General features: G+C 33.7%; 1 protein-coding gene across 1 annotated transcript; it reads left to right on the top strand.

Moving 5' to 3' along the window:
* The first annotated feature begins 2,285 nt into the window (after positions 1–2,285).
* On the top strand, positions 2,286–10,787 carry LOC145662105 (uncharacterized). Its single transcript, XM_081727439.1, has 3 exons — positions 2,286–2,413; positions 6,028–6,166; positions 10,512–10,787. Exons 1-3 carry the CDS (start codon positions 2,378–2,380, stop codon positions 10,670–10,672), a joined length of 336 nt encoding a protein of 111 aa, XP_081583565.1. The 5' UTR covers positions 2,286–2,377; the 3' UTR covers positions 10,673–10,787.
* The last annotated feature ends 4,568 nt before the right edge of the window (positions 10,788–15,355 follow it).

Below are 15,355 nucleotides of genomic sequence, written 5' to 3'. Positions count from 1 at the left end.
TATGATGAAACAAAAGACGTACTTGTTATGATTAGATGGTTAGTTTAATTAAACTTCCCTTTCAGCACCGAAGCTATATCAAACGTCGACCTACAACTTACCTCTTAGCGGGTAATGAATCCCGGTTTTAAGCGCTAATCCTGTCTATTCGGAAAATTGTTCAGTGAATCTCTTGTGTAAAAACAAAAATTTCCATGTAATAAAACAATAACTTAGCCTTCACACTACGACCTGTGAGCCGCTCGCGTGAGCTGCAGTTGAAAGCTTTACCTAATCTTAAATATACGCCTTCACACACGTGCTTCGGTGGAAGTAAGTCGCAGCTCTGAACTGCTATAAAGATCACCCCGCCAATAGCTGGCTCAAGCGGGCTGCTGGCAGGCAAGAAAATAACACACAGTCTTATGAGAGCCCTTCACACGTGAGCGTGAGCTCAGTGGGAATGAAGAAAAGTGTACAGATATTTGATGTTGAAAATTTTCTCATTTTGTTATTTGATAAAATTTACATTTTATACTATTATACAGTTCGTCAAACGAAGGTATAGACATCCTGAAGTAATTGAAAAACAAATCTTCCACATTCTCTCAGTTTAGGGATTTAGGATTTAGGATTTAAATTTCTGGGCTTTCGGCACCTAATGCCATTTAGCCCTTCACGATTTGAGGGATGATGTGCCTCGGCGAGCACAGAATCCGGAGAAAGGGAAAGAATTAAGGATTGGGGAAGGAAGTAAGCGGCCTGGGACCTATAAGTTACGTACCACCCCGGCATTTGCCTGGTGTGAATTAGGAAAACCCAGAAAAACCTCATTCAGGGTGCCTCGCCTGAAAAAGCGTGTTACACTTTTTTGACTGAGTGACCCCACCGGGAATCGAACCCGGAACCGCTCGCATCTCTCTCAGTTTAGAAAACAGACTGTAAAAATAACATTCTTCTAGTCCTGATCGATTTATAATATGAATCCATATTGTTCTATATTTTCTTTTCCTATTTTCTTGCAATTTATCGCCCAGAATAAAGCTACAGCTTCTGACTCTACCACGGCTGCCATTTTGGTATCACGATGTTTTTAGCGGCCCAGAAGTATTCAGTGCCTTCACACTACAGGCTCATATGAGCGGCTCACGCGAGATGGCTTGCAAGATCCCAGTGTGAAGGCAGCCTAACTTTCAAAGAAGTCAGTTTTATGTATGTAGACACATAAACAGGACTACGATGGAATAACATTGTAAAATAATCATAATGACTAATCTTTGAATTAGATTGTATGATATTTGACTATCTTGAGCCTGCGTTAGATGTAAAAGCCAGTAAACAAATAAAGATCGTTTTCTATACTTACTGTTATTGATTATACTATATGGAGCGCATTTTCAATTTTCCTTTTGTTTAATTTAATTTTTTGTGTTCTTAATGTATTTTGAATTTGAATAGAACTTTATACAAGTAGAAATTAGTAAACTAAGGTTATTTAACGATACAGAGGAACGGATGTAATAAGGTAGTAATAATTTTCTAATATAATTAATAATTCTCGATTAAAATTTTGATCAAGTTTTTCATATTCATCATATTTAGGAAATAAATTAATGGCATCAAATGTTGTATGACAACCAGATTCGCGAAACCTGATCATTCCGTATGTGAAAACATTCAATGCTTAAAGAGAATTTTTTAATTAGAACTAAGAGTGTAGTGTATTAGAAATTAATGTTAAGTGAATTTCTTGTATATAGCTGGACTTTGTCCATTTTTGATTAGCAAAGATCCCTACCCTGAAATTCGTTTCTACATTATATTTTGAATAATGATAAAAAAAAAAAAAATGGTAAAATTTCACATTACATCATTTTGCGTCCGAAAGAGAGCTTTCTTCTTTTTATTTGTGTGTATGATTGTGTTAGTTTGGCAATCTTTGACTTTTTTATGTTCTCCACCTTTGTCAAGCATAGTTTCTCTTTGAATGTTTCATCACTTCCCAAATTCTATAGCAACTATAGTTTGCTTAGGAAGAGCGAAACAGAGAGATAGCGTCTTCTCGCTATTACAAACATTTAAAATATTCAAACAAGAGAATAGAAGCAACATGAATATAAAAGAATTTCCCAAAACGATGATTCACTTTTCTATTGTGGTTTTAAAACATTTCCAAATACTCAAAAGTACACCTCTTGCTTAAGTCACAATGCACAAACGCCCATCACGTTGGAGAATATTATTATGTGCTCAATAGATGGAAACCCTGACCGGAAGGTACTTTCAGGGTGGAGTAATAATACAATGGAAACTCATATTTTCTCAACAATCCAGTTACTAGTATATAACATTGAAGATTTCTCTGAGAGTAAGTAGTTAGCTCTGAATACCCAAAAGGATGTCTCATAAGACAATGAGCCTGTTTCAGTTACTTGTAAGTACAACTCCAGTTTCATTTCTTACGAGAGATTGTTTTCAGTTTTATTTCTTATGAGAAATTGTTTCCAATTGAATGTAGTTTAACTAGAGAATACGCATTCAGTTTTATTTCTTCGCTCGACTATATAGAAATTAAAACGTTCATTGTCACTCTGGGAATCCTGGGTGAGAGACACGGCGGCTCTGGGAGAGCTCTCCCTCTGAGTGACTGTGATCACTTTGTTCGATCTCCGGTCTCCGAGTTAATGGTTGTCAACAACGTGCCCGTGGGTTTCATCAGGATTCTCCGGTTTTCTACCACATTTTCATTCTACTAACTCTTTCATAGTCGTTCACTTTCATTAGGCTTTCGTCTCCCTTAACCTAAAGAGCATAACTGTGGCACGTAAACCCATAACTTTTATTTAATTTCATTTCGAAATCTTGGCGTAGACAATTATCCATATTTAAAATGTCACATAGTGGTAGAAGTAGGAGTGAAAGGTGAGGGTTCCAGCATTAACTCTTTCTCTAAACAGTGAATAAACTGCACGGCCACAGAAAATCATAATACAAGGGCTTTTTCATTGGTGTTGCATTGTGCATCTCTACTTTCCTTATTTATTATACTTGATGAAATTATATTTTCTTTTCTTTTAGTGATATTTTCGGCAATTTGTTTCAAGTTATGTGTAGCGGAGTAATTATAGCTCAAAATTCTTCGAAAGAATTCACTAAGACAGAAGAGTTTGGACTGAATAATAACACGAATTCCCTTTTGCAGTCAACAGTTAATCTATTCGTGGATATGGTTTTAGTCTGCTGATAATGTTGATCCCACATGTTAAAAATTTTGTTCATTTTAGGGAAAGTACTAAGATATATTTGATATAATAACTTACCCATAATTTGCAGTATTACGGTCACGGCGAATTTCCATTCATTTAGTTTTTTTTTTTTCTTTCTTTCTTTCTTTTACTTGTAAACCCAATTTGAAAATCAATATGAATGAAAATTATAGTGTACTGTAATCGCATTCCTAAATCTTACTGAGAATAGTAAATTGGACATAATTACTCACCTCCACTGAATGTTAGACTGCACGCATCTATCTTCTTACTAAATACTTTCCCAATTAAGACAGTAATGACGTTTTCATGACATAATTATATATTATCATGTCGAAAATTACAACGTTAATTATCTGATTTGAGAAATAACAGTTCGATAATAGTGTGTACTTTAAGATAATGATCTTAACAATTTTCCCGACTAAACGCCTGTGCGTCTTTCTATACGACGTGCATACGACAGATCCATAGAAGATAAATAGACACCTTACCTTCTTATGTTGCAAAGTGAAGCCACCGACACTCTCTTGGCAAACTGACACCACAACAATGCCTTATCAATCTAAGCTGTTTTCTCCTATTTTTGATTTTACAACAGAGCGTAATAGATGCGAAAAATATTTTTTAACTTAGAAATTAAGTTAATTCAGGCCATTTCCGATAATTTCTGGAAGAACATTTCTCTATTTCATTTATGACTTTGTACCACATAGGATCTCTCTTTAGAAAATGTACTGTCCAGCGAAAGACATTAACTCTAATCACTCTAATTAACTAGTATACTTAATTATAGTATCAATAATAGAGTTGTTCTATGTTTACTTTTTTTTTCTTTGTTCTATGTCAGAAAACACTCCCCGACGAATCGTCACTTTGTTCATGAGCATCTTGTATATGTGTCAGTATCCAGGCCGGTAGCCAGCCCAAAAATGTAGGGGGGGCCCGGCTGAAGTTAGGGGGGCCCGATCCAACTATATTATAGTTCATCACCATGTTATAGTTCATTTACAGAAAATTTTAGAGGGGGCCAGCAAAATTTTAGGGGGGACCCGGCCCCCTAGACCCCCCCTTGGATACGGGCCTGTCAGTATCTTCTTTTAATTGCTTTCTTGTATAATGGTAATGGAGATTATGATTGCAAAAGAAAAAAAGTTGCGTGTTGGAGATTACTGACAAACCGTAAGTGTAATCGATTTATTCAGAAAATTAACATTTTATGCAAAGCCCAGATAAAGAGTCAGATTTGTTGAACTGCGTTATGTAAGTTTTAAATCAGCAGTTCCTCGCGAATAATATTGATGAGTTTCCTCTCGGGCGAATTCCATTTCTTACCACTAAATGTTTTCTTTTAATGACAACTTTATGATTTTGAGACATTTTCTACCTAATTTTATACTTTTTTAAAAATTAAAACCATTCTGAAGTACACAAAATAATTCTGAAAACTTTTGAAATCAATGACAAATGTAATATACGAGTGCTTTAAATTATTTACAATAGCATACTTATAAACCGACATAACATTAGTTTTATTTAAAATGTAATTTATAATGCATTAATGTAACTAAGTGATACTTTTCTTACCAAACATTAAGAGGGGAAGAACTGAATTTTGTGTTTGCCCCGGGTGATATAGGTCCTAGTTCCAAAGAAGAGACAAATTTGGCCAGATTATAATTCATTTCTTCGTCGTTTTCCTTGGTTCTTTCTTTATCTAAAAGTTGCGTGAATTAAGAGCTTTGTATTCATTTATATTATGATTTAGTCATACTTGAAGTAATCAATTGCGTAAGTGAAACAAAGCCTAATATTAAAAAAGAAAAACAGATGTGTCAATTTTCGAGAATTTAAGGAATTTTCACACAGTTGAATTTATGCTACTGGTAAGAAGGAACCCTTTCCTCTGAATATTGATATATATATATATATATATATATATATATATATATATATATATATATATATATATATATATATATATATATATATGTGTGTGTGTGTGTGTGTGTGTATGTGTGTGTGTGTGTCATCAAATTTCTTTATACTGGTTCCCGTATACACAAAGCATGCGTTTACCCACTTGTCCTCAAAGCGATACTGTTATTTGTAGAAGAGACATGACAGCTCAAGAAATTGCACGAAAATGAAGTTAAGAACTCCTATTCTTATATAGGCTTATAGTTGTTGCGTTTTGCCCGTTGTGTCGCCACAATAGTTTTAAATCTGCAAATTACCTGCACGCAAGCAAAATCTATTGGCGTTAGGCAGACAGGCAGCTCAAGTAGCGACACATATTAGCTTCACATTTGCTTTTAGAAATTGGCATTACACACAGATTGATATGTTTTGCTTTTTAAAATAGGATTTCTAAGAGGGTTTCTATTTAACGATTTCCATAGTTCAATTTAACTTCTTATTTTAACAATGTCCAATGATAATAACAAGGATTTGAAAGGAAATGGAAGGAAATCGTTCAAGGGTAATATTGAAAGAACCTTGCACCATTCGCCTGATGAAACTTAAGGAACTCTAAGAAATTCTCAGTCAAAATAGATGGCCACCGGGTTCGAACCCGAGATGTCTCAATTACGAAGTAAGGATGATGTTTAAATCTTACTACTAGACTCCGTTCGCTCCATTAGTTTAGTTTTACATCAGAATATTATTCTCGTTAGCGAAATATTGCATTACTAACATAATGGTCAAATAAGAATATTGTAATTTTTAATGCTGTGTTTACTTCATCTCCATGAGATAATAAATTGTTCGTTTTTTTCAGGTTTGTACAATCTTTTTTCTTTTGATAACTATTTGTGTGACATTTGGCGAAGATGTTCCTAAGAAATTGGACCAGAAACAGGCACCTTCAGGGGTGTACGGAGGAACTTCAAGCGGATATTATCCTTCTTCTGGATTAGGTAATATCACAATTAAATTCAATCATGTTGTTAAATATTGTTATTATAATTTACGTACGTTCATGTTTGCCCAACAGCTGAAACATTTCTAAGAACAAACGAAGCAAAAAAACAAAAAGACGTTCGTAAATAATGTTGACGAAAATATTTTCTTAAGAAGTTAATTGAATGCTTAAAGTAGTATTTTTATGACGTTCAACGAATTCGACACGGAATCTTCTAAAATAATATCCAGCGAATGATTATCCGTCTGCATCTTGATGTCTTTCAAATAACCTTCTTCAACTAAATAATAAAACAGCATTTAAACAATCCTACATACCTAATTTAACAATCGGATGGAAATATACAATGAGCATTGATATATATATATCATGAACAGAATACGATCTGATGAATCGTACTACAAGGAGCAATTTTAAATACAGGGACATCTAAAAAGAATGCCGGAATTTTGATTAGTTGCTATGAACAAACCCTTAAAGGTACTTCAATGCTTTTAGCCTTAAAATGTGCAGAAAATGTAAAAGTTTCTGTACAAACCTTAGTAAATTTCAATGTGTGCTCAGTTTGTTGCTCTGCATACTTCTAATCTGTAGTCAATTTAAGTCCACATTCGTTGAAGCATATCGGGAGTAACAGCCAAGATGGCAGCATAAATCTTATCCCTTTGGATTTCTTTTTCTGGGGGTATGTGAAAAACATTGTCTATGCAGAGAAAAGTCGTGACCTGGTATTAGCAGCGTATTTATGCCGCCATCTTGATTGTTACTTCTGATATGTTGTTCTGAACGGAGACTGTGAACAAGTAATTTCTTAAATGGCAGATATCAATGCTGCCAGTTGCACAACACAATAATAACAGCGTTTTCCCCAGAAGGTCGTGGACTTAACATATTCTTCCCCAGGATAGGTTTTCTTTATTCGTAAATATTTTCGGACTTATCTTAGTGTTCCCCTCGTCATTAAATCAACAGAAACGTCCGTTTTCATAGAACAACACTGTAACTAAAACAAAAAATATCGATTTTTGGACTTATCAGTTTCTTCCCCTGGACCCTTCATATGAATTACTATAGTTAATTTGCGGGCTTTTGACAATGGTGTCAGTGTCACTTTATTCAGTGACAATCAGAGCCATTTTCGAAAACTATATGTTGAAGAAAACACTGGAATTGATCAACATAAGCAAATATTTTTGTCTCTCTTTTTTTATTGCAATTTTGAACCAATATACTAAACCCAAATCGGTAATGAGGAAAAAATATTGCAATATTAATTACACATGTTTTATATAATTCGTAAGAAAAAGTAAACCTAACTATACAGTACTTACGGTGTGAACTTGGCATCTGCATCGTCCAACCACGTTTTAACCAAATAATTGTGAAAGTCGTCTCGATTCGGCACTTCTGGTGCATCTTCTTGTATATGTAAGTACATACCACCAATTTTATCAATGGATACAAGTGGTAAAGCACTAGCTCGTCGTATCCACCTTCTAACTTGCATATCTTGACGGTACAATGAAGATAAACCCAGCAGATTCAGCAGATAATCAAGTCCTTGCAAAGTGGATTAGAGTCAGGTCAATTGGATTTGATTTCCTATGTAGACGTTGTAGCTTACAGTTTACATTTATAACAATGAAGGTTGTATGTGGGTTTAGTGTGGGTTTCGAAGTTTTGTTCTCTCTCAAATTGAAAAGATGTATATGTGACTTTAAGAAGTTAAAACTGTATTTCGTTTCCAATACTTTAATTTGTTATTCTAGAGCAAACTTTGTTCTTCTAAAGTTTCCTTTGTAGATATTTGGAAGTATTTATCTCTAATAAACTGTGTAATCATTTTACTCAACGTAATTGTGGTGTTTTGCTTTTTACATTATACCGGACACTTTCCCTATATTTGTTATACTAAAAATGATTTTTAGGGGTATTTGGTCTACTCGCGTGTTCAATCTAAAGAGTTCTTGAATGATATTTGAAAATCAAGGGGAAATAGGTACTAATAAATTTCCCTCAAATCTAAATATATTTTTTTGTGTGAATTAGGCAGAACAGGAATTCCTGTTCTGCCTAGAGATAAGATTAAATAAAAAATGCGTTACAAAGTGCTGGAGGGTCATTAGGCAGAACAGGAAGACACCTTGAGGACTATATGATATGACTCAAATTTATTTACTCGGTAGAATTTAAATATGCGAATCTCTAATAAAATAAAAAAAAATTGGGCCATTATTGAAACGGTTTCAGAGTGTTGAAAAGTGGATATAAACCTGCGACAACAATGTGAGAGAAAAATCGTGGCAAAATCAAGAATAAGCTTTATAGTCTGTGATAAAGCTAACATTGACGCCTAGGAATGGTGTGCTGTGTATTTTGTGGGATTGGAATGGTGTTTTGAATCACAAAATGCTGCCTCTAGACAGAACGATACACTCCGATCTGTATTGTCGACAATTAACGTAAGTACACTTAGCATTCAAAAGAAAACGCTGGAACTGGTCAACAGAAAAGATGTCGTATATCACATTGGAAATGCATAGTGTTGAACGATCCATCATTAATTTGGACGCCTGGCACCTTCAGACAATTATACGACTGAAAATTGCAGATTGCGGAACTCGCTGGAGATTGCAGAATTCCTGAACAGTATTATGTTAGTTTTTTTTTTTAAACCTTACACATGTCACAATTTTTTGACCAGAAACCACAGAAGTTCTATAGCAAAGGATTTATGGCGTCGTCAGAAAAATAGGAAGTCGTCGAACAAAATTAGTGTGCATATGAAGTTTTCATAATGTTATTTACAACTAACAATAGATGTGTTCTCAATTTTGATCTCAAAAGGCTCAATAGTTTTTCAACAGCATTATATAGCTTCAGTGAAATTCAGCTACTGAATTATGTTTAAAATAGAGACATTTTGTAGGGAAATAAGAGAACTATCATAGACATTACGTCATAACATTAAGTTATGAAACTATTTAGGGTAAAAATGGATTTTAAGAAACAATAATATTATCACGTAAAATTTTCATAGTAACTTGTCTGGGTTGCTAATCTCACCAAAGTTCTACAATGTGAGAAGAGAGAAGCTTGTCTTCCTCTATTATCTCACTGAAAATTAATTCGGTCAAAGATAACACTAATAAGACATTCGATCGGGAGTCACACTAATAAGATATGTGGATAAGGTTGCTTCTTACATTAATTCAAAATCCACGTAACCACCACACATAGGAGCTAGTTAAAAGCATAGGGTGCTCAATTTTATTTATTTTTATTTTATTAGTTTTTTTTCTTTCTTCTATCTAATATTACTAGTCTGGTATTCGAATGCCAAACTCAAACAGGAAATGAGACATCATTGCAATTCAGAGCGCTATGGATCTCGAATGGAGCAGGTCAACTTCTTTGACTTCTGAATTCATGACATGTCTTGCCCAACCTTACAATATTTTTGTGAAAACCAAATTTTGTAAAGACATTGTACAGTCTTACTCTTGTGAAATAATAATACCGTTCTTTGAAATATATAAATAATAAAGGAAGCATCTATTACATTTCTATTGTTCTCTATTATCTAAACAACACAGAATAAATGATCCAATGTTTTTTTGTTACAAGGAAAGACACATTGATGGTCTCCGATAAATTCATTTACATTGAAGTGCTACATCACATGTTTGCAAAATCTTTTAACTAGTTGGAAGTACCGATATTTATTGCTAGTGTAATTACTGTTAACTGTTTATCTCTGTGTTTATCTCTAAAAACAGTATGGCATATTTAAAACACTTCTTCTCGGCAAACAGTTCGAAAACAAATGGATGACATACAGTTTGCACATTTTGTACATAGATCTGGGACATACTTTGACAACACAGTATCTAAAAGGGGTGAATCTGTGTCTTTTGGAAGTGTTCAAAGAGTGTCAAGTGTCTTACTGTGTCTAAAAGTAGTATCTTCATTTCTTGCACTGTAGAGTCTGTTGCAAATTATGTCGTCAATTCGGTTTGGGGTAGCTTTCTTAACTTCTTTCATTAGTGAAAAATGTACAAGCGAATAACCAATATTTGGCTTTTTCTAGCTACCTTTGTCAAAAACTCAAATTAATCTAACTAAACACATATGAAAACAAAAATTTTGTTTAATTCAACAGAACTGAGCAGCTGCATGGTTGCAAAAGTCACATATTAAGTAAGTCTACAGAATAATTTTCTATAATCAACTTCGTAAAGTTTAGTTTCAAATACTTTCCAATGAACATTACTTTATTTTAAAATTATATTTTATGGAAAACCCATGAAAATACTATTTTTTCTTTCAATTTGTTTCAGGTTGTGGTGGATATAATTGCAACACTAACTCAAGAATTTTTTATCAACCACCATCCAACTGCTACAATTATTGTAGATACTGCAATTCAGGAATAATGCCTTTCTATCCCTCTACTGGGTACCCAGGAGGATATCCTTCATACGGAAATTACTACGGCTGAAATAGATACTATAGCTACTCAAGTTTCATTAATGAAATATCTGTATATTTCTTCCACTGTATCAAAATGGGTTTATAATGTTGATGGAACAAACAATAAAAGATTAGATTAACATATTGACAGTCTTAATTTTTCTTTGCTCTTTCCATAGCTTCTTAAAAGTGCAATACAAATTTGGTTACACTCACGAAAGAAAGTATTTTTCAGTTAACAAAATTTCTTTTGCTAATAAATCAACAATAAATTAACCTATTAGAGTACCGATTTTGGCAAGTTATCAAATTATAACTATTCTAAGGACAACAACAAAAAGATCATAATTAATTAATTGGTTCTCGAGTTATTGGCAAAAGAAAATTTGTCAACTGTCAAATACTTTCTTTCCCATGTGTACAACGGGGTAATTTGAATTATTTTAGATATTTTCTTGTAAATCTTAAAAACTGTATTTTGTATTCAAACACAAAAACCTGAACAAGGAATTTTGATCCTTACTGTTATAAAATTTTTGTCAAGACAGTATCAGTGATACATCGTAGTGAAATTTGGGTACCCTTCACAATTCGGAGAAACGTAAATGTGAGGGGCCATTTTCATATTGGGTTAATATGAATATAACTAAAGTAAATGAGTTTTAACGACAAAAATATACTTATACCTAGAAGTAATATATAAGTTGTTTAATCATTAGATTGCATATTACATAATACTTTAAAAAAAGGCTAACTTGAAATAAGATGAAATGGGATACAGACAAAATTTCGAAGCCGAAACGTTGCCGCCCAAAATCTCGCGGGCCCAAAACCTTATCGCCCAAAACCACAAGGACCAAAATTTTGTGTGGCCTAAATTTCGACTCCCAAAACCTGGTGGGCCAAAATTTCGCCTGGTCTTAACCTAGCCGTCTAAAACCTTGCGGACCAAAATATTGCTTGGCCAACGCGTTGCGGGATGAAACCTCTCCATAAAATTTACCCAATGAGTTTCTTAATATGTAATTCCATATTACAAATAATAATAATAGTAGCAATAGTAAGAGGAAGAAGAAGAAGAAGAAGAAGAAGAAGAAGAAGAAGAAGAAGAGACTTGGGTAAGTAACATGCTTACTTTAGAGATTAGAAACGTAAAAATATTAACGGCTTTAAAATGAATGGATATATACATGTAAAATAAACCCACAATCTCCAATCCTTGGATTTGAAGTCGGTCAGAAATGAAGAGTGACTTAACATCCACCCCGATCCCCATTGTTCTCACATGTGCACTATATTATCTAAAAAAACATTTTGCACAAAAGCTTTTGTAAAATAAAGTCATTCAATTTTGGTGGAAAATTAACGTGAATTTTTCTGTCAATTCTCAATCATCTTTACTGCTAATGGGTCAACAACGAAGGTGTGAATTCTCCTTATTCTGCATCCAACTGTTGGATATCTGGAGACATACTCCTTGCACTTGAGCCTTTCAGAATAGAGGTCGGATGAATAGTTAACCGAATTTCGCTAGAGACTTATTCCTTTTCATAAATGAGAATCTTCTTATGCATACTACCAAAGATGGAAATCGCTTATAATGCAAATTTATGGATTTTGCGCAGGGAAACATTGTATAATTCGGAGATACGCAGTTCACTTAATTTTTACTTTAGAGATAAGTCTAGGTAAACCACAGGATGCAGAAAATTGAATGAAAGACCACGAGCTTAACAGGCCTGACGTAGAATGTCAATTTCTTCATCATTATAGTGTTGTACAAATAGGCCTACGTGAAACCAAGATCAATTGTCAAGCATTATGAAGAAGCTACCTAGAGGCAAACGCTTAATCCTTTTCGAATAGCGAGAGAGACTCCCAATTTATATTTTGGTGCAGTTCCATTCAGTAAACGTACTCCAGTTCACAACCATTTTATAGTTTTGTCACTTGTCAATCACACTACCTTGCGGAATTGAAGAGGAAGAAAAGAATAGGGATGAAAGGAAATGGACTGGGACCATTATATCAGGTACCATCCCGGCATTTATCTGATATGGATGAGGGAACTCTTGCAGGATGACTGGCCTGAAAAAGTAAAATATTTTTGCAGTTCTATTTTGTACACTTCTTTCTAACAATTTATTCATAACCTCTTCAGTCCTGGCACTAAGCGGTCCACATTTTCTTTTTGTAACTATTGCTTGAACCATCTAACGAACAAGATTAGTAATAAACACAGGTGGAAAGTACACAAACGTTACAAAGCAGTTTATACTACGATGCAAGCCTCAGAATAGAAGCAATAAATAAATATATAAAAACCAGAGGTACACATATGTGTATGTATGGACTGAAGAGGATAAAAATAAAATAAGATGGGAAAATGTAAAATAAAAATAAATCATATAAAATTATTTAAAAATTAAAAATATATTAAAAACTTGTGACAGACAAAAACAATCTTTACTAAGTACTACCTAATTTGTAGTTATTGTTACATTGCACCAATCACTTGTTATTAGCGTGCACCCAATTATTTTTCGCTGTTTAGTTTTATTGTTTTCATTAATTTATGAATTTAAGCTAATGAAAGACGACAAATCATGAAGATAATAGAGAAACGAAGAAACAGCACGATTGGCCATTTTACAGTGCTGATTGAGGGAAAGGCAGAAGGTAAACCTGGAAGAGGAAGACAAGAATAGAATATCTAGATGCAGTTACGAAGAAGAGGGCTTATCAAAGTATAAAACAGCTCTCCCAAATTTGAGAAAAGTTTTAAAATTTCCATGTTGCACAGCAACCTATGGTTGAGGTGAACAAGAAGAAGAACAATTTATGAATTTACATTAACATATATAGAGAAATAATAAATATAAAATTGATTCATAACAGTGTAATAGGTAAAGTGTATTAGTATACCACAATAATGGAACGGGTAGTATAGTGGGATTAGAGTTATAGTGTATTGCCTGTTATATGGAGACCATTACCCAAATGATTTATGACATTTTATTTAGATGTGACAGATAGTAGAATAAAAGAGATTGAATAAAAATAATAAGAAGAATGCATAATGTAATTAATATTTAGAGTAAAAGAAACAATTACACATAGGTCAAATACACAAACAAACACGAAAAGAAAGAAGCATACAATTACTAAAACGTGTAAATTGCCAGTAGATAATTTTAACCTGTCATACGTAAGTTATTCTTTTTTTATTTTTGAGTTTATATTTAATGTCCTTATGACAGCTACTCAGAGACTTCATGTAGAAGCTTTGAACGGAACGAAGTGAATCCAAAATGGTGGAAGCCGAATGAATGATCGTTGAATGATCGATTCGCTTTGGAAGTTTTAATTTTTATACGCATCATTGTCCTTGTTTGTTACAACTAGTTGGCACTATATTTTTGAATCTTAGACCAGTAAATAATAGTTCTTTGATAAATATTATTATGTATATAAATATAAAATGTTGGTTATTTTTGTTTTTTTAGTTCAGTTTTGGAAAATTCGTGTATTTGTTCACCAGAATATTATCAGATATTTTGTTAAATTTTCTTGCAAACAATAGATCAGATCACAAATGCACATATAGTACAGTAAAATTAGGCAGAAAAACATCTAAACCCGGGCATCCAAAAAAACAAAGGTTTGGCTGGTAGAAGGAAAGAGATTAGAAAATTATTTTTCTCGTTGTTAAAGATACAGTTATATTTTTGCTCCGCAGATGTCTCTAAATTACAAAATCTCAACATTTCCTCTGCGTATTGTTATTTTTAAATCAACATGCATTATTATTATTTTAAGATTAATGTTTAAAAAAATGTAAACGACATTCTCTTGTGTATCTACTTTACCTTTTACGTTTAAAACCTATTTCTGATAATTTACTATGTCTTCCAAATAAATGCATACTGATCAAGTATAAGAAGTGGTATTACCGGTAGTTGTTTCATAACTGTTTTGATTTGCTTTGTGGACGTGAAAACGATATTCATTGTAAGTATGAGTTGTGTATTGCAACCTTGTGTTGATAAAGGTGGTGAACTTATTCGGTTAACTCAAAAAGGGATAGATGGAATAATAGAGTGTAGTGAAATTAAGCAAGATGGTGTGAAAGCGAAATTCGAAAAGGAAGTAGTGTTGGAAGTGTATAAGGAGTGTAGTAGGCGCTACACTTTAGAACCCAAGCCACCCCCCAACAGTTCCAAATCCTGAGCTTAGACAAATTCCCCATGCTCCATTTGACTTCAAAACACAGTGTTTCTTGTGTGGTCCGTGATGCAAACCAGAAGCTAAATGCCAAGCACCTAAAAGTTTTAATAACTTGGTTTCGACTGCACAACCCTTTTACAAAACCTCCTCAGTTGTCTTCTCTCTCTACAGGTGTATTGGCTGACTCTACAATAAAAGAGATCGAAGGGCTGAAATTCAGTGAAATCCATTTAAAAAGAAAGTATACCGTCAAATCGTTAGCAGCCGTGACAAAATCTGTCACCATTCGAAATGACACCACTCACGTCAACCCCAACCAGTTGTTCGATCGCATGGTTTGTTTTGTGAGAACAGAAGAACATTTAAGAGAAATATTTAAATATGAACTATGTACATACCCTCCCTCACTATTCGATGAAACTGGTTTGATGAGGAAAGGAACCAAGTCTTCAATCCTAAAAGTGTTACCAAGTGCAGGAGCCAA

This window comes from Thermobia domestica, chromosome 10 (assembly GCF_964235325.1).
Source record: "Thermobia domestica chromosome 10, izTheDome1.hap1.1, whole genome shotgun sequence".
Classification (NCBI taxonomy): Eukaryota; Metazoa; Arthropoda; class Insecta; order Zygentoma; family Lepismatidae; genus Thermobia; species Thermobia domestica.
Note: the sequence above shows the minus strand (reverse complement) of the source record. Positions and strands in the feature narration are given on the sequence as shown.

Bases quoted from the DNA above. Each gene is read 5' to 3' on its own strand.
- LOC145662105 (XM_081727439.1), top strand. From the start codon at position 2,378: ATGTCTCATAAGACAATGAGCCTGTTTCAGTTACTT. The intron at 2,414-6,027 runs GTAAGTACAACT...CGTTTTTTTCAG, and splicing joins TGAGCCTGTTTCAGTTACTT to GTTTGTACAATCTTTTTTCT. The intron at 6,167-10,511 runs GTAATATCACAA...AATTTGTTTCAG, and splicing joins TTATCCTTCTTCTGGATTAG to GTTGTGGTGGATATAATTGC.